Genomic DNA, 23,525 nt, shown 5'->3' with positions numbered 1-23,525 from the left:
TATCAATCTGGTCTGTAATTACAGTGGTCAAAATAAATGTGACGTTGCTTCACTCTATCCTTCTTCATGCTTCTGATGGAGCTCCTTGTGAAAGCGTTCATGGGCTGTAGGGTGGCTAGAGCAGCAAGGACTCTGTTTTGACAGAGTAGGCAGATGCCTCAAAGTGGCTCCATACCTTGTTATCTGCACATGAAAGTAAAAGGCTGTTTTTTGTGCCAGGAGCTGAAAGCAACTGAGTGCGGAGATGAAGGCTATCTTCTCTCTCTCTCTCTCTCTCTCTCTCTCTCTCTCTCTCTCTCTCTCTCTCTCTCTCTCTCTCTCTCTCTCTCCTCATGCAAAATGCTGAAGAACGAATGGGGTTTTGGCTTCTGAATGAGTATCATTGGCATGTGGGTGAGAGGGTAGATGCTTGCTGAAGACAAACCTTATAATTCATGAAGATGGCTTTCTTGGAAAAGATACAAGAATGGATTAGCTCAGGGGTGATGGTGACATTTTACATTTTTTATTGGTGCTGTCGTGGAAAAGGAAGTTTGAGTTATTCCATTTTTTTTCTCCTGTGTTTCTTTTTCTTTTCTTTTTTTTTTATAGGAAAAGAGCCAATCGTACCCTCTTGCTGCCGTCCACAGGTGAACTGCAAAATATTTGGAGGCTGCAGGCATCTCTCTTGCTCCAAGCCCAAGTGTAATGTGACTGCCGTTTTTCATCAGCTTGACAGCCGAAGGAGCTGCAGTAGATCTCAATTGGCAGCGAACAGCAGTGTGGAGGTGTAGACCTCTTGGCCAGAACAACCCTGGTGTGCTGACCCTAGCAGTAACCTTTGCAGAATTCAATGATCAAACCTGAGAAAATGTTCAATGGCTGACAGAAAGATTACCAAGTAGTCCAGTGGGTTGATCCACACTAGCCCCAGCCACAAAGAAGAGTGGGATTTCTGTGGCCCTGGGACATGGCCCAGCTGAATCTTTCTGCTTTCTTGTCCAACTTTAGTGGGGAGCCGGAGTCAGGAAACCTCTACCGTCCATTCTCTGTGTTCAGCATCCTCACCCTGACACTCCTGGCTATGCTCGTGGTAGCCACGTTTGCATGGAACCTCCTGGTGCTGGTGACTATCCTCAGGGTGCGCACCTTCCACCGCGTCCCCCACAACCTGGTGGCCTCCATGGCCATCTCGGACGTGATGGTGGCTGGACTGGTGATGCCCCTCAGTCTGGTGCGAGAGCTGTATGGCCGCCGCTGGATCCTGGGCCGCGCCCTGTGCCAGGTCTGGATTTCATGTGATGTGCTATGCTGTACGGCCAGTATCTGGAATGTGACGGCTATTGCGCTTGACCGATACTGGTCCATCACGCGGCACCTGGAATACACACTCAAGACACGGAAGAGGATCTCCAATGTGATGATCGCCCTTACCTGGCTCCTCTCTGCCATCATCTCCCTCTCCCCACTATTTGGCTGGGGGGAAACATATTCAGAGGAGAGTCTGGCCTGCCAGGTGAGCCAGGAGCCCTCCTACACAGTCTTCTCCACATTTGGCGCTTTCTATCTGCCCCTGTGTGTCGTTCTTTTTGTCTACTGGAAGATCTACAAGGCTGCCAAGTTTCGCATTGGATCCCGGAAGACTAACACCATCATGCCCATGGCAGAGGTTATTGAGGTAAGACGTTACATGTGGTTACATTGAGGTAAGATGTTACAATTAAAGACCAAACCAAATGCTCAAATAGTCTGTTGTCATGCCTGAAATTCAATTGCAGATGGCAAATCAGACATTATCTATCCCATTCACAAATGAGAGTAGGCAATAAAAACCTAAAAGAATTCTTATTTGAATCTTGACTGGTCTAGGAATCTACTGGTTGGACTGAAACAATAACAAAGATAAAGATGGTATTTTAAGCTTATTAGCAACTGTATTTTTGATACAGGTAAACAATTAGTCTTAAGTTTGACTAAATTACAGTCTTTATGGGGATCATCCACTGAAATTTAGTTTTAGTCTAGGACCAAGGTAAATCTGTTAAACTCACCCAGGTAATGGGAACAATGGGAAGCTGTATTTTAAAGATACAGGATTATAAGGGAGACATGGATGTGTGTGAGACTCAGTGTTGCAAAATCACTGTTCTAGCCATGTAAGGGGAATCAAAAGATAACTGCAAACAGATGAATTGCAAAATGACTATTACACACAATTAAAAGATGCAACAATATCTGCCAAGGCTGAGGTTGGAAATCAATGTGTATCCCATTAAGTATGCTAAAGCATTTCCACTTAAATTAGGCTTAAATGAACACATGTTCAGCCTTTATGACCCTGTATGAGAAAATACGATTGTAAGACAATCGTAGCAGGCAATTTGCAGTACTGCAATGGTTAATCAAGGGAATAAAATGAATTTTTAAAAAAGCACATGTTCAAAATTTGAAAATACCAGAAGTGAAATGTAAATGAAATCCAGTAAATGACTGACAGAACAGAGTTTAGGTGTCACTTGACCAAGCTAGTGTCACGGATGATGTTACAAATAAACTGCAGGAGTTAGTCACTTTAATCAGGGCAGTATGAGACCTACTTGAGCTGTATGGTACTACAGTGAGGAGTAGGCCTCATGACAGTGGAGAGGATGTGCACAAGCTGAGGTGTGTCAGAGACTTATGTACATTGCACTTACCATGCACATTATTAGAAACGAGTACCTTCTTATAGTCGTGGCTGGATATTTTTTGTGTGATGGACCACTATCAACCCAGCACACAGCCAACACTGCTTTGCCTGATAGACTCATACTAGTGCAACACCCATTACCATACCACTGTCATGTCATTTGTGTTGAGAATGTCTGACATTAAAATGCAATCCAACCAGCAATAGTCCCGTGGCCAAAAACTGACCAGAATTAAATGGAGTAGAGGGTTGTTGACAGCAGACAGCAGAATGAAACTGTACATCTACACTGATCGTGAACTTCACAAGACCTCTGAAGTTATCCTGTAGTATCTGGAACCAACTTGTTATTACAGCACATAACTAGATTAGATTGTGTCCTTGGGGATTTGTAGACTAAGTCAACACCTTCGACATGTCAAAGTAACATCCACGTTAATGACAGGACTCAAGGTTTTGCAGGCTTCACATTGCCTCTGCCAGGCATTATTCCTTTTTGCCATAGTACATCCTTGTGCCATCTCTTCACAAGATAAGCAACACACAGCCCTGGGCATCTGTATAATGCAAAAGAAAATGTGATTCATTAGATCAGGCCACCTTCTTCTATTGCTCTGTACTGTGCTTTATAGAGACCTGCTTGGATGTGAACATCTCTCTAATGTCAGTACAAACATGTTTGCATAACGGGTTAATAGGTTTGTTGAGGATGCTGTTGCACACTGTTTACTCTTGGGTTTGCAACACTTGGAGGTACCAGGTATATGCACAAATTCTATTTTTAGATTACATCTCAGCGTTTACTACAATATTACTGTCAAGGCTTTTTGACAAACTTAAAACGCTTGGTGCCCACAAGTCTTTATGCTGTTGGATTCTCAAATTTTTATTTTTTTTTCAAACAGCAAGTTGTTAAAATGAATAGTGTGTTTCCGCTCTTCTGCCACCACCAAGTGTTTTGCTTCCTTTTTTAAACTCTCTGTACCAACAACTGTATATCAAATTCAGATTCAGTCAAATTGTACAAAGTTGCAGATGATACAACATTAGTGGGCTTGATATCCAATGATGATGAAACAATATACAAAGACTTGTTCAGAGCTTTAGTGGAATGGAGTTTGGTGAATAATTAATATGTCATCATTGATAAAAACAAAGGAACCAATGGTGGACTTTAGGAAAAGGAAGGTGCACCTGTTACCTCAGGCCATTAATCGTAAATGGGAGCAGAGAGTTGACTTACTGATGTGAGAGACTTAAGCGGGAGGATAACACTGCTGTCTTGCTGGGAAAAGCTCATGAAAAATCTTTTTTTTGTAAGACAGCCTAGAAAATTTGGTGTGACTAGAGACTGTATGCTTCACTTTTCCAGAACTGTGGTGGAAAATGTGTTGACCTTTTCAGTATGTGCCTGGTATGGTATTAATGGCATATGAAAGTAATCGGTTAGAGAAGGTGGTGAACTCCCATCCTTTCCTTCTATACACATCAGTAGAATATAAAAGAAGGCATTAAAAATTCATGCAAGTAGTTCACGCCCAGCACAGGACCTTTTTAAAGAGCATCTTATGTAGAACCATCATCCTTGTGCTATGAGACTGTTAAATTTCACCACAATCTTAACAATGTTATTGTATATTAATGTATTTAATTGTTTTTATGAATTTTATTGATATTTTAATGTATTTTAAGAGTTGTGTGTTGCATGTGTGGATGTTTACTGTTTGTGTCACTGACCAATCAGTTTCTCTCAGTAAAGCACTTACTGAAATGGCAATAAAATATTGAAACTTGAAAATAACCAGAAATAATTTTTTCAATAATTTGTGCTACACTATCTCATCTGTGGGATTGGACCAGACAGGCTAGCCTTCACTACATTAGAGAATTAATGGTGTCCATGTGTCACAGAATGTTCGCCTCCCGCGAGGCACGTGGTTTGGCCAGCCATGTGCAGTGGGAGGACTTTCATTTGTGACCACGTCTGCACACCTGTACCTCGTTTCGTCTGTGTGTATTTAAACCCACGTCAGGGTGTGCAGCGTCATTGGTCATTGTTGACGTAACGTGTTAATGTTAAATGTTAGCATCATCATTACATGTATTCCCGTTTATCGTGTCTGTTTATTGTTAACCATTTCATGTTCCTTGTCTGTAATACATGTGAGTGCCATTGTATTTATATGTTTCAATTAAATGTTCGTCCTTGTCGAGGAAGTTTGTGCGTCCTACCCCACGCCCTTCGGCACTCGGGCCACACCGTACCATGACTCTTTTGCTAGTTCACTGGCTGTCTTTCCTTGGACAACATTTGGTAGGTACTAACCAGGGCATGCCAGTAACACCCCATAAGACCTGCTGTTTTGGAGAAGCTCTGTCATCTGGCCATCACCATTTGGCCCTGGTCATAGTTTCTCAGATCTTTACTCTTTCTCATTTTTTCCTAATTCCAACACAACACTTAAGTACTGACTGTTCACCTTTGCAAAAATAATGTTAATCACTTCACCAGTCAATAGGTTTAATGTCGTGGCTGATATGTGTATAAAATGCACTTATAAGTATAGCCAACAGGTATATTATATTTCAGTTGGCAATATCATACTTTTGACTTGTGGGTAAAAAATGTAAACTGCAGTGAATTACATTAGCCTATAATAAGAATTAGGGTTTGTTAAAGCTGACTAAACTTCATTGAAGGTTACATAGGCTTCTTGGTAACAATAATCAAATTATATTCCAATGCATTTTTAAAAGAAAAAGGCATTGGGAAATTGGACTTTGAAAAGGGGCTATAGCAAATTAAGAAAAAAAAAAAAGAATTTAAATTGAATAAATGTGACATCTTAGAACAGGTCAGACACACCAGCGTGTGTGTGTGTGTGTGTGTGTATAAATATAATCTCCCTCAGTACACGTGAGAGAACAGTGATAATACTTTGCAGGAAATGAATGGAACGGGAGAGAATAAATAGCATAGCAAAGATGAGACACAGGTGCCACTAGTAAACTTGTGATGATGATCTGGTGAGGTTGTGCCGGTGAAGAGGGTAATTGCAGTCATGGACCGAGGGCGGTTGCGTGACAATGAAATGGCATGTGTCTGACTTTGTCATCTGGATCAGAAATATAGAATTAGAATACAGGTTTGGGAGTTATATTCTAAATAATGCAAATAATTTCTTTTGAGCAGAGATTCTCTTACTTTTTATTCCACACTGCACAGTCCTTCCTGCCATACTTACGCCAGTACAAAAGGTCGTGCATGTGGTATGTATGTGGCTAATAGATTGTGGATTTCTTACTTACCATTATTTAATGAGGAGTTCTACCTACTGGCAGCTGTATGATTGGTGCAGAAGGAGAAACGAAGAAAGAGAGGTGAAGAGCCATCCTGCAGAGGAGAAACCCCAGGCATGTCTCAATGGCATTCTGATGTCATCTCATCAGGAAAAATGGAGTGGACATCTGCTTCAGTGAGGCTGCCCCGCTGACAACAGAGCTGAAGGAAAGGTCTTTGAGTGACAGAGGCAGTACATGAATGCAACTGGAGGAATAGCTCTAGGTAAAGCTGCCTTGTCTTAGGGATGTCTTAAAATAGCATGATGGCCAGAGCTCATTTTTTTCATATAGAAGATCATCCATGGTGCTGTCAGAACACAACAAAATATCTGGTGTTGAATTAACACCTCCAGCATTTATATAAGTTCAGTGTAAATTCTGGGACTTTCATGGCTTACTGTGAACTCAAGAAAAACTCACATGTTTGGCTTCCTTGTTCAAAATAAGAACTGGCTTATTTTGTAGTATTAGGGAAAGACAGCAGGATTTCACTCTATTAATAAGAATCCACAGAAGCTGTCATATTAAATATGTCACACTAAGTGAATTATTCCTATGCAGAGCAGTCAACCTGCTTCTAGGCTTGACCAGAGTTCTGTGAAATTGAGGAAGGGTGTTGTTGTTTTTTTTTTTCTCGATATCTAACCATCTGTTTAATCCATAGGGATAACAAGACCTTATGTAATGTGTCAATCTTACCATCACGGTGGCAAAGCACATCTCCCCAGAACCTCCTCAAATCTACCTCCATGGAGCCTCCCTGGCTATATTCAAAATGGCAAGGACAACGTGGCACATGTGATCTCTGACTTCAAGGCCACACCTTGTACAGATATCACCTGTAATAGTGGTATATCCCTCTGGGATGTGCAAAATGACTTTGTTGCATGGTTCGAAGTCCTGAACAATGATTCCTCGAAGAAGCCAACCCTCTCATTGCATGTCAGATTGATGTACCTTGCAACACACCTGGTCACATGCTCAGTTCATCCCACTTCACATCAGTTGTGCTTCTGTCAAGGCTGTCAGGATCTTCTGTTCTTTTGGTGTGCATGTGTTGCAGAATAGGTTTGGGCCTTAGCACCACATATCTAGCTAAGAAAGGACACTAGTGTCGTCATTTACTGTGGCTACTGAGGAGAGCAATCCCACCATTTTTGCCATGTTCTACAGAGGTGCTAGGAGAATGTTCTGAACTGCTCTCAGTTGTAGAAACTTGCAGCGAACTGCAAAAATGACTAAGAACATGGCTGGGGTCTCTCAGCCTCTGATTCAGGACACCTATAACAATCACAGTAGTAAGTAAGTGTAATGTATGACTCCTGCAGTCCTCCCAACTCTCCCATACACTCCTGCACTTTTTGGCCCCCTGATCTCTGGAAGAATCGAACAAAGCATCCAAGACAGATTTGTCAAACTCTGCAACAGCTTGTGCCCCCAAGCTGTCAGGATGTTCAAATAACTGTGCCTCTCTACCCGTACCCCCATCTAACAAACATGGTTCCATTTCCCTCCTGACCACTTTATTACATGATAGCTTATCCAGCTTCTTTTGCGGGATTGTTCATATTCAGTACTATTCAAGTGTGTATGAATTTCCAAAACTCACAATGTTGTTTACTGTCTGCCCATATTGTCTTCCATCCTCTAGGGTTACTTTATTGTTTTTATTTTTGTACTTATGTACTTATTGTATTGCAGTTATGTGCATTGCACTGCACTTGTTTGTCTTTTCAATTGTACCAGGTGTAATCCTCGTGCATAATGCTTTTCTACTGCACTGTCTTGTTTGCTTGTACTGTCAGAATCTTCTGGTCTTTTGGTGTGCACATGTTGCAGAATTTGGGCCTTAGCACCACATATCTAGCCAAGAAAGGACACCAGTGTCGTCATTTACTGTGGCACAGGCCTTGTCAGATATGCTTAGCCGAGGCCCTGAGGGAATATTGTAGTGAGCTTGTTTGTGGACAGGATGGCACTGATGCCCTCGACCTTTTTTTTTCTCTTGACCCTAAGCACGATTCCAGTGACCAGTGACAAAGCAGTTTTGAGCCATACCAGTGCACTACCATAAAGAAACATGGAGGTGACTCAGCAATGGGTGAGCTGAACCTGCCAAGACCTCACCGTCTGTGATTAATCACACATCCAGATGGTTCCTTCTTCCTTCACAAAGGTGACGATCACCTAATGAATGGTGCTGAAGCCAATTACTCCACATCTCAACAGGAGAGCTTGGCAGTAGTACTGGCAATGGGGGGAAAACTAAGGATTTTCTAAAACAGAAAGGACCTTTTTGTGGATAAATGTTTACCCACATAGGTCTTCAAAATCTTAGACTATGTGATATGTGTGAGGCTGCTTATGATGTCTGAAAGAAATAAACCAATTTTGCTAAAGCTGAAGTTGGCACATACAAAGGCTGAAATGGCACTCTACCCACCATTTCAAGAATTCAATTAAGATTAAATTAAATAGTAAGATTTCTTACATGAATGTAGTCACATGATAGATTGCCAAGCTTCAATTTCCAGTGATGGACAATGATGGGATGGAGAGACAGTACACACACACATACATACACACACACACACACACACACACACACACACACACACACACACACACACACACACACACACACACACACACACGCCAAAAAAAAGGTCACCACCCTAAGCAAATAGGTAAGAGCCTTCCATTGGATAATTACTGCATGGGTGATTATGTTTCAGCTGGCAACAAGTTATTTAACCCTAACTGATGCAGTGAGTAGCTTCTCGTTTGTTAAACCACCATGTGGAAAGACACATCCCGTGGTCGTGGAACAGATGTTAATTTGTTTCAGGAGGGTCAAATCACTGGCATGCATCAAGCAGAGAACACATCTAAGGAGATTGCTGAAACTACTAAAATCGGGTTAAGAACTGTCCAACGCATTATTAAAAAGTGGCAGGAAACATCATCTTTGAGGAAGGAATGTGGAAAAGAATCTTGAATGATCGTGATCTGCGATCACTTAAATGTGTGGTGAAATCAAATCTTAGAAAAACAACAGTAGAACTCAGGGATATGTTTAATGGTGAAAGTAAGAGCATTTCCACATGCACAATGTGAAGGAAACTCAAGGGATTGGGACTAAACAGCTGTGTAGCCTTAAGAAAACCACTTGTCAGTGAGGCTAACCAGCAAAAATGGCTTCAATTTGCTAGGAAGCATAAAGATTGGACTCTGGAGCAATGGAAGAAGGTCATGTGGTCTGATGAGTCCAGATTTACCCTGTTCCTGAGTGATGGGTGCATCAGGGTAAGAAGAGAGGCAGCTGAAGTGATGCGCCTATCATGCCTAGTGCCTACCGTACAAGCCTGTGGGGGCAGTGCCATGATCTGTGGTTGGTGCAGTTGGTCAGGTCTAGGTTCAGCAATGTTATGTGCCCAAAGAATGAGGTCAGCTGACTACATGAATATACTGAACGACCAGGTTATTCCATCAATGGATTTTTTCTTCCCTGATGGCACGGGCATATTCCAAGATGACAATGTCAGGATTCATCGGGTTCAAATTGTGAAAGAGTGGTTCAGGGAGCATGATAATTTTCACATATGGATTGGCAACCACAGAGTCCAGACCTGAACCCCATTGGGAATCTTTGGGATGTGCTGGAGAAGACTTTGCGCAGTGCTCCAAATCTCCGATCACCAATACAAGATCTTGGGGAAATTTTAATACAACTCTGGACGGAAATAAATGTTGTGACATTGCAGAAGCTTGTGGAAATGATGCCACAGCGATGTGTTAAAGCTGAGCACATTTGCACTGTCCTGAGACATGAACACAGTGCTTCCTTTACGTGGTTTGGTCCAAGCCTGATGAGAATGGATTTAAATACATTCCTTTAGCGTAGCACCTGCCTGCTGCCAATCAGCTGTGCTGCTCATTCACAGGGCTGTGCACTTTAATACCTGCTGTAAATGGGATCTGTGACAAACCCACACAGGAGTGGCGAACCATTTGTGAACTATGTCTGCTGATTCAGCCAGGTTGAAAATGGAAGTAATGTAAAATATGCCACTCAAATCCAGTGAGCATTTAAAAAATATGGATGCGGTCATGATTTCCTCAGGTTTGTATACCTGATGGCACATCCTTTTTTCACTTTTCAGGGAAGGTCTATTATTTTATGGCTCTTATTACAGGATCTTTAACATGAATGAAAAGCTTTCACATCTGGGTGAACAAATATGATTTAAATTTCAGAGTGCACATTGGAGTTACAAAGAGTGAGGGAGAATGAAAACGTGTGTTTGTATACATATACACCATTCCCTCTCTACATATACACCATTAGTCTATCATTCCATTCAAGAGATCATTAACACTTCTCTCTTTCCCTTCTTTAAGTCCAGTCCCCTACTTTCCATGGCGCCATGGTTTCTGTTTCTCTGGTTTCTGTTTAGCTCTGGTACCAAAATGGTTTTCTTTTTAATGTGGTAATGAGCAACTAGACTACTCAAGAAGCTAAGTATATAGTTAGAAAATAAGATATCTCCATGAGATCCTTTTGAAGAGCAGTGTACAGCCTTGTTCCAGCAGCAGAGTATAAACAGCCACGGTATTAAAACATTTACACAGATAAGTGGTGTAAATTTAGCTACAGATACACAAGCAACACAGAGGTATACAGATATGCTGTGCTATGCATACTGTTGTTGTCATAGAAACCCTGAACCGCAAACAGTGATATTCATTGCCGTACACGCATATGGCAGTGTTGGCATTTGGTTTATCTTGACAAAACCGGGTTCCCTTTGTCTTTTTGCTTTATTCTCCTTGTGAAAAAAAAATAAAAAAAATAAAAACCAGATGTCATTACTGTCACCTTAGGCTTTCTCAATAGGAGTCGAAAGCTAGTTCCTGTAAAGCTTCTTTGAGAGGATATCTATTGGTAAAAGTGTTAAATAAAATACTTTTGAGTTGAACTGAAATGATTTGTGGAGTAAGTCACAGAGCAAACCTGGTAATACACAACTGCACACTATGCCATGAAAATATGGCTTTAAAAATATTTCAGTGTGTCTGTTAGATATTTTTAAATATTTTAATTTGGCCCTGTCATTGGGTACAGCAGACATCTGTGATGAAATCTAGCAAACGGCAAAGGGCCAGTGGGTCAGGAGAGAGGACAGGAAAGAAGACAATATATCACATCGTGACCTTTTAAAACTAATGAGTAAGGTCACTAATGAGTAAGGTCAGTTCCTGGTTCTGAAAACGGACAGCACTCCACTTTATGTTTACTTGATTACTTAGAAGGATGTAGGGTGGACAAGCGTGATGAAAAATAATCTGATATTAGTACTAGCCCCACATCATTACTGACTAATTGATTGCACCAAACTAACAAGTTAGTGATTTTTTAAATTTAACTTAAAATTTCATACGATAATGCTTTCATTAATACCTTAAATTGAGCAGAGTAATGATAAAGTAATGTGCAATAAAGGCCTTGGAAGATTCTGCATAGTAATTGGGTCCAAACATTTGCTAATTAGCAATTATGTTATTCCCTATATCATGTAAATTCCCTTGTAACAGTCTAAAACACTGCTTTTTAAACTATAACCTGGCATATATTTGTAGCATTAAAATTGGAACAATACATTTGAGTTATAGTTGCTGTCCATTGCTTTATTGAAAAGGGCTTAACAAATCCAAATTTCCATTTCCAACTATGTAATTCCCAAATTCCCAAAGGGACTTTGAATGGAAGAGTGTAAGGACAATTCTGCCACAACTGTGCTTTCCAAACAACAGCTTCATAAGTGTCTGCTGTGTGGGTTTATCTTTCTCTCCTGTAAACCCAGATATACTTCTGGGACTGCCATAATGCTGGATCGGCAGTTTCTTTTTGGCACTCTAAAGCTGAAGTTGCAATTGTTTCAAGCCTTCCAGTGCATGAAATTCTATACTTGTGCCAGTGCTATGTAGTGTGCAAATAAGGAGATTTGCATTTAGAATATACAGGATAGTGGTTTAGGTTAACACTTTTTGTAAAATATTGATTATACATGTGCATTGAAATGTTTTTGGTGTCATACTTCTTTAGCATTTAGCATACAACTTTAGCATTTTGTGCTTATGCATTTTGTGCTGCAATTAGCGGCACATGTTTATTATACACTTATAACATTAGCATCACAAGTGGTTAGCATACTATTATAGCACCCAGAAAGAGAAACTAGGCTGTGGGGTTTATAGCAGAGTGCTACAGAGCATCTCTCTCTCTCTCTCTCTGAGAGCTATGGCACACAAAGAACTTACTACTTATTTCATGGGAACATAGCTTGTAGATATACAGCTATGCGTATCCAAAACTGTTGGCATGCATGTATGTTAACCACTCTACTTAGTTCATCAGTGATCACAGTGTCTGACCACAGGACTGCTGCTGACTGATGGCTTTGTATTTTATGGCAGACCCTTGTCTACCCCTCAGGGACACTGACATTGTAGGGACCTTCCAGTGACCATCATGCTGGTATGCATGTGTAAGACACAGCAGTGTTGTCAGTATAAATAAGTCAGCCATACACACTCAAAGCACCATGTTTATAAAAACGTGCTTGGTTGGACCATGTCAGTGTCACTGGATGGTCCGACACCCTAAAAATATCTGGTTGTTTATTGGTATATCCAGCAGTTGTCATGTGATCAGAAACTGAACAGTGATAGAAGGTGGATGTCAAAATGTGCACACACTTAGAATACAAACCTATAAGACACATATACCTAATAAAGTGGCACGTGACTATAGGTACAATGTAGGTGATTATTATAATGTGGCTGCTGAATCTACAAGATGAAGTTTCTTTAGCTTAAAAGAAAGTCTGCTGGGCTGTCTTTCTTGTATTTGAAATAACTCAGTCAGCATGGTTCCACATGGCTTAGTGCTGTACTTCAAGATGTCCAGCGACTGCCTTCTTGAGCATGAATGGCAAGGTGCTGACAACTGTAGCCTCAAAATCCACTGCAGATGGATCATTTCAGCTCAGGAGGTTTTCCACAGCTGCTATGGCGAGAGGGTTTGCTCATCCATTCAGTGCAGCCGTTACAGAATGTTGCTCTGCAAGTAGGTGTATCCCTGTATCCCCCATCTGACTTGCCCTGTAGAACATGTTCAAATTTAACTGTTGGAGGCTGTTCTGCTGCTTTACAGGGCAGTTGGTCTCTTGGTGTCCCCTGAGTGGCACCAAAGCGCATTTTCTAGCCCTTGGGCTCATCCTATGGAGGCAGAATTGTAGGATTGTAGGCAGGATTTCTGTGCTTGAAGAAGCAAACTTATTTGTGATGTGCAGAGTGTGTGTAGTCATTGAAGAACTAAAGGTGAGATGTGGAACTTTTATTCTGAGAAAGGGCATTCCTCGAAATGCACACCCATTTTTAACAACCTAGTAGCACAGCTTCTCAAAGCCATTCTGCTGACAATTCCACCATTACACAAAGATAATTCCTCCATTACATCCAGAGACAGCAAATCCCCTGGCGCTGCAGGTACACAGGCATCTCGTCGTTCCCGGAAGAAGCAGGATTCTGTTTATTTTGATAACGGAAAGATCCCAGGTAAGCGCCAAGAGTCTACCTGTCTTGAGCAACGCTGCAGGGGGCAGTGGCCTGCAGCGCAGGACGTGAGTAGGCGGAGTGAATGTGCAGATAACCTGTTTCTAGGCACTCGGTTGGTGCTCAATCGCAAATGTGAGCTCCCCATAGCCCATGTGCACTCTGAGAACTGCCGAGAGGGTTCTGTATCTATGTGTTCCTCCAGGGTCACCCCACCAGTGTCCATGGCTATCTCGCAAGCCACAGCAGCCTGAACTTGTTCCCGGCGTGAGAGACGCCGCCCGTCATAATCCGGTTCCTGTTCCCTGCATAGTGAATGCCATTGCCCGGCCTGTGCCGGTCTCCAGCCCGGCCGGATCTAGCCCCTGCCTCCAGTACAAGACACGCTGCCAGCCTGGTTCCAGTCCCAGGCGCGAGAGATGACGCAGCTGCCCGGCCAGCTCTGGCCCCTGGCACAAGAGATGCCATTCTTTCTGAGCCTATTCTAGTTCCCGGCACGAGAGACGCCGTTCATACAGAACACGTTTCCAGTGCGAGAGATACTGCACAGCCCGATCCAGCCTGATCTGGCCCCCGGCACGAGAGACGCCGCTACCCAGCCAGATCCAGCTCCTGGCGCGAGAGATGCCACCTGTCCCGACCAAATCCTGGTCCCTGGCGCCGCTTGTCCTGAGCCTGTTCCCGGCCTAGTGGTGGCCTCCTGGCCTATCCTTGCCACCCAAGAGGCCTCTCAATCTGTTCTTGTTCCTTGTGTCAGGTCTGTGCCTGTAGGTGCACTACTGGATCTCCCTGCATTGCCACTGACCGCCGTAGCCACGCCTCCAGATCCTGCAGTGATGCTGAGCAGCGCAATCCTGTCTTCGGGTTTCCCGGACCCGCCGCTGACCGGTGCAGCCATGCCTTTGGACCCGCTGCCGCTGACCCCTGCAGCTGCGCCTCCTGAACCTGCAGCACCACTGAGCAGCACTGTCTTCGAGCCTCCCAGACCTGTTGTTGCCCAGCCCACCCACACCTCTGGACCCGCCACTGCGGACTGCTATCCCTCAATCTCCATCCCTCAATCTCCCCAGACTCTTGTACCCATCCAGAGCTTAGCATTGGATCCCGTGATTGCCCTTAGTCCTGCCACTAAGCCTGTCCCTTCTTTGTTAACTCCAGGTGTTTTCCCGTCTGCTTCCTGCTCTGTCTTGTCATGCCTGGCTCCGCCGTTTGGCCCTGTCTCTGCCTCGTGTAACCCTTTGGTTCCTGCTCTCTGTTTTACCTGACCTCCTGCCTCTGTTCCTAAGCCTGGTTCTAGTTCTTGTCCTGTTCTGGCCATTCCTTTTCCCCGGTTTCTATATCCATCCCTGTGCTTACCCCTGATTCTGGCCTGTCTATTCTTGTGTCTAGTCTGGTTCCTGTCCCGGCTCCATCTTGTCCGTTCTGTTTCTGTCAGCGCCTCATCCTAGTCCTGTTTCGTTTTGCGTGCCCTGATGTTGTGCGCATTGGGGGGGTTCTGTCACAAATGGCTACCCTTCTGGCATCCCTGTTGTCATGGTTTCCCTGTCTTCTGTTTTCCTACACTCCCTGGTTCTATGCCTTAGTTTCGTTTTCTCCGTTAAGTTCATGTATTTAAACCATGTCTTGTTCCCTGTGTTTTTGCTGGTCTTTGAATGATTTGTGTATGTGTTTAGGTTATTGAATGTTTGCATGTTTATTCGTATGGTAATTTTGGTTTGTACTCTGTGTTTCCTAGCCCTGTGTTTTCCCTAGCCTAAGTATAGCCTGCTTTCCCGTTTGCCTTTGTGTGATTTTTGTTTTGTTTACTCATGTATCCCCATGCTCTCTGTGTTGGCTCTTTGACCCTGGACTGCTTTAACGACACTGATTCTGGATTTGCCCCAATTAAATCTCCCTCCTCTCCACGCATGCGTCCGCCTCCTTACCGCTCAATGTTACACCTACTAAAATGAGAGAGGATCATTTAAATTCAAATATTCCAAACCTTTTCATATCCTAAAATGGGAGTGCTTTCCTTAGAGACATAAAAGGTAACGACAGTTTATGTAATCAATAATGACAATCACAAGTACCCTTAGTGTTATGATCACATATAATAGATAAAATCAGGCCACTCCTAGACAGTGGAAGACTGCATATTGCAGGAAAGAGTCTGCGACTGTCTGTTCTTTCTGAGACATTTTCTTTTAATTCATTTCTTTGTTTGCTTGATGTCAGCCAACGCTCTCACCAGAAGCCACAGATGCATTGTGTGTTGGCAGAAAAACATTAAACATCAGAACAGTCAAATGAGAGCTCTAATGCCAGGCAGACTCTTGGGATAGGAGATCATTTGCACCCAGATTCTTCGGTCTCCTAAACTAAGCCAGTGGTTTCTGTGCCTGGTGTCCTGGTTAATCTCAGAATGAAGCCACAGTTGTGGAGTGCATGTAAACACCAGCTTTCAACTTTACAAAGACTGCAACATCTTCATTTTTCATGCCTGCCGCTGGCCAGCAGTGATGTGAGTGCGCATTCTCGGCTAGCCATAATCAAACATTCCCTTGAAGACACACTGGGCCTCCCCAGAATGAATTGGTGCACTGAGGCTTATTACTGGAGAATCAATGCAATGCAGAGTTTAGTTCCCACCCCAAGCCTACACATACTGCATGCCATTTTCATGAGATATGAATATCATGAATATCAAGGCCTGCATGAACAATGCTTTCACTTAATGTACATGTTCCTGAGAAAGTCACAGACTAGAAGAGCTGTCTAATCCTGCTGTTCATCAGGCTTCTAAAGAGTGTAATCAGCTTTTGGTGAACTTACAGAGGTTCTGCTTGGGATTCAGGCACCAATAGAGTGCTTGTAGAATTTACCTAGATGGATGTGACAATGTAAATGAAAGAAGAATGATGAAGAGAGATGAAGCATGTATCTGCATATATTTTGTGTGTGTGTGTGTGTGTGTGTGTGTGTGTGTGTGTGTGCGCGCGCACAAAATGTACTTACTCCAAAAACTGAGATGTTTGCACATTGTTTTTTGTAAAATAAGTAATTTTACCTTCTGGAGAACAGGCAAAAACCTGCACCAGAAATTGTGTTTGTTCCTTTCTCAAGTTAAAGTTAAAGCACACACACACACACACACACACACACACACACACACACTCACAGGTGAGAAGCTTAAGGTTGGCCAACCCCTCATACACACATACGAGAGGGAAAAGCTTGGCTGAACACATTTCCTTCAGGTTCCCCACACACAGTCACTCTCACGGCCCAATCCAGCTGAGTAACTTCTTGCTGCTCTCGCCCCACAGGTGAAAGAGGCGGGGCAGCAGCCACAGATGGCATTTGGCGTGCGCCCCGCGGGTGTGTCCTTTCAGGCGGAGGGTGAGACGTGGCGGGAGCAGAAGGAGCGGCGGGCTGCGCTCATGGTGGGCATCCTCATCGGTGTCTTCGTGCTCTGCTGGATCCCCTTCTTCCTGGCTGAGCTCATCATCCCGCTGTGCTCGTGCGACATTCCTCCAGTGTGGAAGAGCGTCTTCCTGTGGCTTGGCTACTCTAATTCCTTCTTCAACCCACTCATCTATACAGCGTTCAACAAGAACTACAACAGCGCCTTTCGGAACCTCTTCTCCCGGCAGCGTTGAACCCAGGTGACAGAAGAAAGAGGGAGGAAAAAGTCGGATGAAAGCTCATGGTTTGGGAGGAGGGGTGGGGACCGGGGGGTTGTTTGAAGAAAGTTGAAAGAGTAAGAGAGCAGAAAGACAGTGGTGCTTCACTTCCAGAACCTCTGACAGTGAAAGAGAGTAACCGGGTTGCATTTGGATAGAATTGACTTTGCGATATGAGCAAGACAGCCCCTGCAGATCAACAGACTCAAGTTCCGCAGTGATGCATGTGTCCTGTTTGTGTCAAAACTTTAAGTCTGTCAAGACTATGCCATGTGACAGCGTCGTTTAATGAATGTTTATGAATTCACCACTGAACTGTGAGAAAAAGGCTTATTACAGACATAGGTTTGCTCTAGGTACCGCAGAGGAAATGGTTTGCAGAAAGGCGAGTCATGCCAATCACATGCCAGAAAATGATGCCGACCAAAAAAAAAGGAGCTAAAATTATTAAGAATTGTAAACAAACATTTAACAGTAAAACACTAGACATACAGTAATCTAATGCATACTCATACTTTTGTGTTGACTAGCACTCCTTTAGACGTCATGCTCTCACAAGCTATTGGATTTTTTTGGAAAGAGTGAAATGCATGTGTTCACAGTAAGGAGAAGGTAATGAACTGAGCAAGCTGCTGAACTTATTAAAGCCACATTCTATGATTTTATAAACAACGGTGTTTATGGCACCTCTACACTGTATATAAATTTATGCTGAATTCTTTTCAAGAGTCTTGAGAGTTCAAAGCAATTTGCCTACCCTGTCATGAGACGAAAGGTTTTAATTCCATAGTTACAAACAAGGTGATAGCTGCTTCAAAGCTTGGTCTTCAGAGGTATGGCTCACCACTTTATTTATATATTTGGTTATTCCACAAAACAGAGAAAATGAAAATGATCACTCGTGTTTGCTCCCCTCCCCATTGTAAGATTTGCTAAGATGCTAATTAAGCTATTTTTCTTTTTTTAAATTGTTAAAAGCAGAGGAGCTGAAACATCAGTTGAATTGTTCTGTAACAGGACCAAACATTTTCCACTTTCAGCACCTTGACGATGTATTTGTGACATTGTGGTGGAATTTCTCACCACATGATTATACAGTGCAACCAAAGAATGGAAATTCTGGTCAGTTTCTAAGGACATTGTTTGCCTCTTTTTCCCTCAACATCTAGAAGACGGTAAAGCACATGTGTTATTTACCACGTCTTTAAAAAAAATGGTTTATGTATCTGTTCTTCCACATAATTTCACATAACTGACATCACTGTGTGTGCACAAGTGTGGTAGGATTCAACAACATCTGTTGAGTGAGTACATGCATTACTTCATGACAGCTCTCGATGTAGCACTTAGGTCCAGTCATACTATGAGAGACAGAGTGGGAGGCAGGGAGAGGGTGAGTGAGTGATCTGGTGAAAGAGTGTGATCTGCATGAAGAGAAAGAACAGAACATAGAGGGGCAGAGTGACAGGGAGAGACAGAAAGCAACTGGTCGGACATGAAAAGGTTATTTGCTACACAATGGTTCTTTGTGATTGAAAAAGACAGATTTGAGTCCAAGAGAATTCCTATTAGTAAGAGAAACAGATGGAGAGAGAGGTGAGACATGGAGCGTTAGAGTAGGCGTGTGATTCAGAGCTATGAGCTGTCTGCTGTCCCTCTCTTTCCCTGCTTTCCATTTCCAAATAAAAGCGAAAAAAAAAGCAAAAATTTCAAAGCTTTCTGGAGTCTATGTCAAAAAACCTCTGCTTCCCCTGGAGAGGAAACACTGGGCACTATTTAAAATCTCCCGCTCTCCTTCTCTTGCTGTGTAGTTTGGGATGTTTGTAGTTTAAATCCCTTTGACATGAGCAGAAAGCAAACCTGGATGTTCCCAGAAACCAGGTCTGGATCCACCCAGAAAGCAGATTTAGTTGTGCACAGAAAGCAGATCTGAATGTCCCTAGAAGGCAGATGCGGATGTACCAAACATCAGCTCTTGCTGGGCACTCCTCCCTCACTCAGCAGATTTACTCAGACAATATACCTTTAAGGAAGTCTTTCCCATTGGTCTGATGCCAGAGGTATTTCATTCAGCATTCAGCCATATATGAGCTGGAAGGTCACTCTGAGCACCACAGCGAGGGTAACATCGCATTACAGCGAACTCAGTGCACACGTGCACAGCAGTATGTGAATGGGCTAATAATTGAAGCAGAGGTCAGAATATAGAACAGTGTGGGTCTAAAATTTCTTTACAGTTACAGTTTCTCATAGACACCAGGAAACATGATCTCTTCTCTTACATGTTGTAACACATTTCTAGAAACCTAACATGTATGCAAAAAAAAATGTGATGCAAATGAAACGTGGACTTCAGAACTATGAACATTTTCCTCAAAACTAAATGTCCACATAAGAATACCAGACAAATGCCAGTTTGTTGAATTTCTCTAACAAACTTTTTTTCACCCTGCACTAATAAATTGAGAACACAGCTGTCACAAGGCATATGCTAGTATCATTGTTGCTTACATAGACTAAAGACAATGAATGCAACCTGTAATGAAATTGTATGCATTACTTATTGACACATTTCCCCAAACTAAAAAGTCAAAGATCTTAACCATACAAGCTATTCTCAAAACATCTCCATAAAATCTCTGAAACTTCACTACAAAAGAGCTTTGCTCTGGGGCTGTGTGTCTTTGCTCTAACCAGTCCATAATGTGACTTACTTAAAGCCTCGGCAGGTTACAATTATTGATTAACAATAGAGTCAGTTACTCTTACTCGCTAGATTTTAATTATTGATTAACAGTTGAGTCAGTTACTCCTTAGAGGTAACAAAGTGTTGGACACAATTCAAGTCATATTGTGTTAAAGCAGCTTTCCCTAACTCAGGGCTATAACAGCCACCTTCCAGCAGATAGCATTAGGAGCCGTTTCCCTGTCACACTGCTAATGTGGTTGTGTTTCAGAGTCTTTGTGCACAGTAGATGTTTTGTATTATGCACACAAAAATAATAATTTTCAGCATTAGTGTTTCACATTAGAGAAACAGAGAAACAGAAATGCAGTTTCCTGGGACAGAGCAGTGAGCACATTTGCATGTAAATGTTGCTGAAGCGATGAGCATGAAAGCACAACAAGGTTGTGTGTTCTGTAAATTTGTTTACATGGTCATGCTCTCTCCTCTAACCACCCTGGAGAGCAGCAGGACCACCTTGGATAAACAGTCACGTTACCCCTTCTGTGTGTAATGCTTGAGAAGCCATGGGGTGTTTGTACAGTAAAATCAGTCATGCTCAAAGCACTGTGTAGAGTGAGCTTTGACAAAGAGAGATGGGTGTGTGAAAAAAAAAAAACAGTGGTTCATCTTTTAGTGCAAAAAGTCTAAAATGATTGAATATCATATGATATAATTACCATATTTGTTCATGCTATGCTATAGTATAGTACAATCTATTTCTGTAATGTTTAATGTATGCAGCATGCTTATGGATTAACACACATGAAATACATACCTCAATTAATGCTAAAATTGTATTTGCCTTTTTGCTCCTATTAAATAATGTGCAACATCCTAGAAAAGAACTGTCAGCATGAACAGTTGTGGAGGGAAACCAAATGTAATCCAGAGGCATAAAGCAGTGTCTTTGTTTCCCACATGAAGATGGAAAAGAGATTTTCTGAAGGCAGGGGCCTCAAACACACTGCCTCATCAGAACGTGTCTGACAGCAAACATGACAGAATAAAGAACACACAATTAAACAAACTTTCCATTTCACTGAACAACCAGGTTCTTCAAAATGCAGGGACTGAATGCACAAAAGATAATAGCGATACTTGGAAAAAACCAAGAAGAGGAGATTTTTAGGACAAATTATCTAGTAACTGCTGCTACTACTACAGTATAGGAAAAATTGAGACATCTTGAATTTGGAGAGAGGATGCATTCACCGTGCCTTTCGTAAGTGAGCCTTCTCTCTTTCACTCACCCCTCATTTGCTTCATTATACACTGATAAGGGACTATAGTCATAAACCTTTCAATGGCAAAAATTGAAAAATATTTACAGTTTTTTTGTGTGATTCCAGTACATTACCCGTTTCGCAAAACTAAAAACTAAAAACAAAGCTCTTAACCATACCAGCTATTTTCAAAATTTATGCATAAAACTTCTTAAACTTCACTACAGTTAATCTTTGAGACAGAAAGATGGATGTGTGTATGTGTTCCATGTTCACTGCCAGGATTTCCCTCCATTTGAGATTCCGCCCGATTCCTCACCAGGTTTTCAAGAAAACTGCTCCTACTATTTAATGGCCCCTCCCACAAGAGAGAAGGCTGGAGACAAGTTGCAGTTGCTTTAAATAGTTTAATTTATATAAATTAAACTATTTTAATTTATATAAATTAAACTATTTATATAAATAGCTTTAAATAGCACTATTGAAAAGGAAGCCCTTGCACTCCCAGCGTTGCAACATTTTGAGGTGTACCTTGGTGGTAGTCCAGACCCCATCACCGTATACACAGATCACAATCCGCTAGTGTTCTTGCAGAACATGGCTAATGCCAATCAGTGCTTAATGCATTGGTCTCTGATCATCCAAGGGTTTAATATTGACAAACATAAAAAAGGTTCAGGAAATGTGGCAGATTCTCCTTCCAGATGTTGATGATTTCAGCTTGTTTTGTTGTTTGTGTGCTGGAACTTCCTTTGCAAGTCCGCACTTATGAGGGAGGGGGGTGTTAACGGAAAGATGGATGTGGGTATGTGTTCCAAGTTCACTGCCAGGATTTCCCTCTGTTTGAGACTCCTCCCTACTCCTCACCAGGTTTTCAAGACAACTGATCCTACTATTTAATGGCCCCTCCCACAAGAGGGAGAAGGAAGACAGTAGACAGTTTTTTTGTTGGTTTGTTTGTTGGTATGTTTGGCTTGTGGTTGAAATTTTGTATGACTTGTGTATGACCTTGTTTTCCCTGTTTTTGGACTTTGTTCTTTGGCTTCGCCCCTCCTGCTTTGGTAGCTGTTGTGTATATATATATATACACACACTTATAGATATTGTATAAAGAGTGTAAATATTGTTTTGTTTGGTACTTTGGTATTAGATACTGGTGGTAGGGAGTGACTGCCATTTTTGTTGGGGGGGGGAGTTGCCTCTGTTTATGGGTCAGGTAGTCAGGAAAGTCTGCTGTATGTTCCTTTTGTTGTTAAGATTATTTAGTGTGTATTTTTCTTTCATTAGTGTGGGTTTTCTATATTGTTTTGGCCTAGGTCACTGCTGAAGACATTGCACCACTAAAATTGTTTGTAATTAATATCCACTGTGAAATATACCCAAAAGGAGACTTCTATTTGTGCTACTGTTTTTGTTGATGTTCACTTTTTACAACCTGCATTCTGTTAGCCATTTACATTTCTTTTTCCTTAGTATAGCCTCATAGCCTAGACAGGGTCATAACACTCTTACTTGCTAGATTCCCTTCATTTCTGCTGTTGACCTCTTCCCTCCTACCAGTGTTAGACAGAGCAACATCAAAAACCTATGGGATTTACAAAGGGTTCTTTTATATCTTGGGTCCACTCAATTGCAGCTTCAGAGGTCCACAAGTAAGCTGAGATAAATTAAGAAATTGTGCTCTTTACAGATGGTGACAGGGCCACCCATTTCTAGGTGCTCAGTTAAAAGTAAGCTACTGTCGGGTGGACTACAATAATAAAAAATAGCCCTGTGACATGTATTTAGTTTCTGGAGTTGCTCTTAAAATAATTAAGATTATATCCTCCAAGATCCTTTGGAATTATTATTATTATTATTCCTTTGGAATTATTATTATTATTATTATTATTATTATTATTATTAATAATAATAATAATAATAATAATAATAATAATAATAATAATAATAATAATAATAATAATTATTATTATTATTATTATTATTATTATTATTATTATTAATAATAATAATAATAATAATAATAAGTTGAATTTATACAGCCCCTTTCCCTTTTTTAATTTATTTTCACACACACGTTCTAAATTACTAGGGACCATAAAGCTCTAAAATGATCAATTGTGGGGGTAGTGAACACACGACAAAGAGCAGGGGTGAAAAAATTAGTATAAAAAGGATTTCTACAACATGTCTTTAAAAAGTGTGGAGATTTGCACATTGTGAGGAATTGTTATAGTCTTTTGCACAAGTAGAAAAGCATTTAAGGTTTACACACAGTAACA

General features: G+C 41.8%; 1 protein-coding gene across 1 annotated transcript; it reads left to right on the top strand.

Moving 5' to 3' along the window:
* Window positions 1-949: 949 nt before the first annotated feature.
* Window positions 950-17,299, top strand: htr5ab (5-hydroxytryptamine (serotonin) receptor 5A, genome duplicate b). Its single transcript, XM_027022347.2, has 2 exons — window positions 950-1,657; window positions 16,936-17,299. Exons 1-2 carry the CDS (start codon window positions 950-952, stop codon window positions 17,266-17,268), a joined length of 1,041 nt encoding a protein of 346 aa, XP_026878148.2. The 3' UTR covers window positions 17,269-17,299.
* Window positions 17,300-23,525: the final 6,226 nt, after the last annotated feature.

This window comes from Electrophorus electricus, chromosome 18 (genome assembly GCF_013358815.1).
Source record: "Electrophorus electricus isolate fEleEle1 chromosome 18, fEleEle1.pri, whole genome shotgun sequence".
Lineage (NCBI taxonomy): Eukaryota > Metazoa > Chordata > Actinopteri > Gymnotiformes > Gymnotidae > Electrophorus > Electrophorus electricus.
This window is presented reverse-complemented; position numbering and strand designations above follow the sequence as displayed.

Bases quoted from the DNA above. Each gene is read 5' to 3' on its own strand.
- htr5ab (XM_027022347.2), top strand. From the start codon at position 950: ATGGCCCAGCTGAATCTTTCTGCTTTCTTGTCCAACTTTAGTGGGGAG. The intron at 1,658-16,935 runs GTAAGACGTTAC...CTCGCCCCACAG, and splicing joins CCATGGCAGAGGTTATTGAG to GTGAAAGAGGCGGGGCAGCA.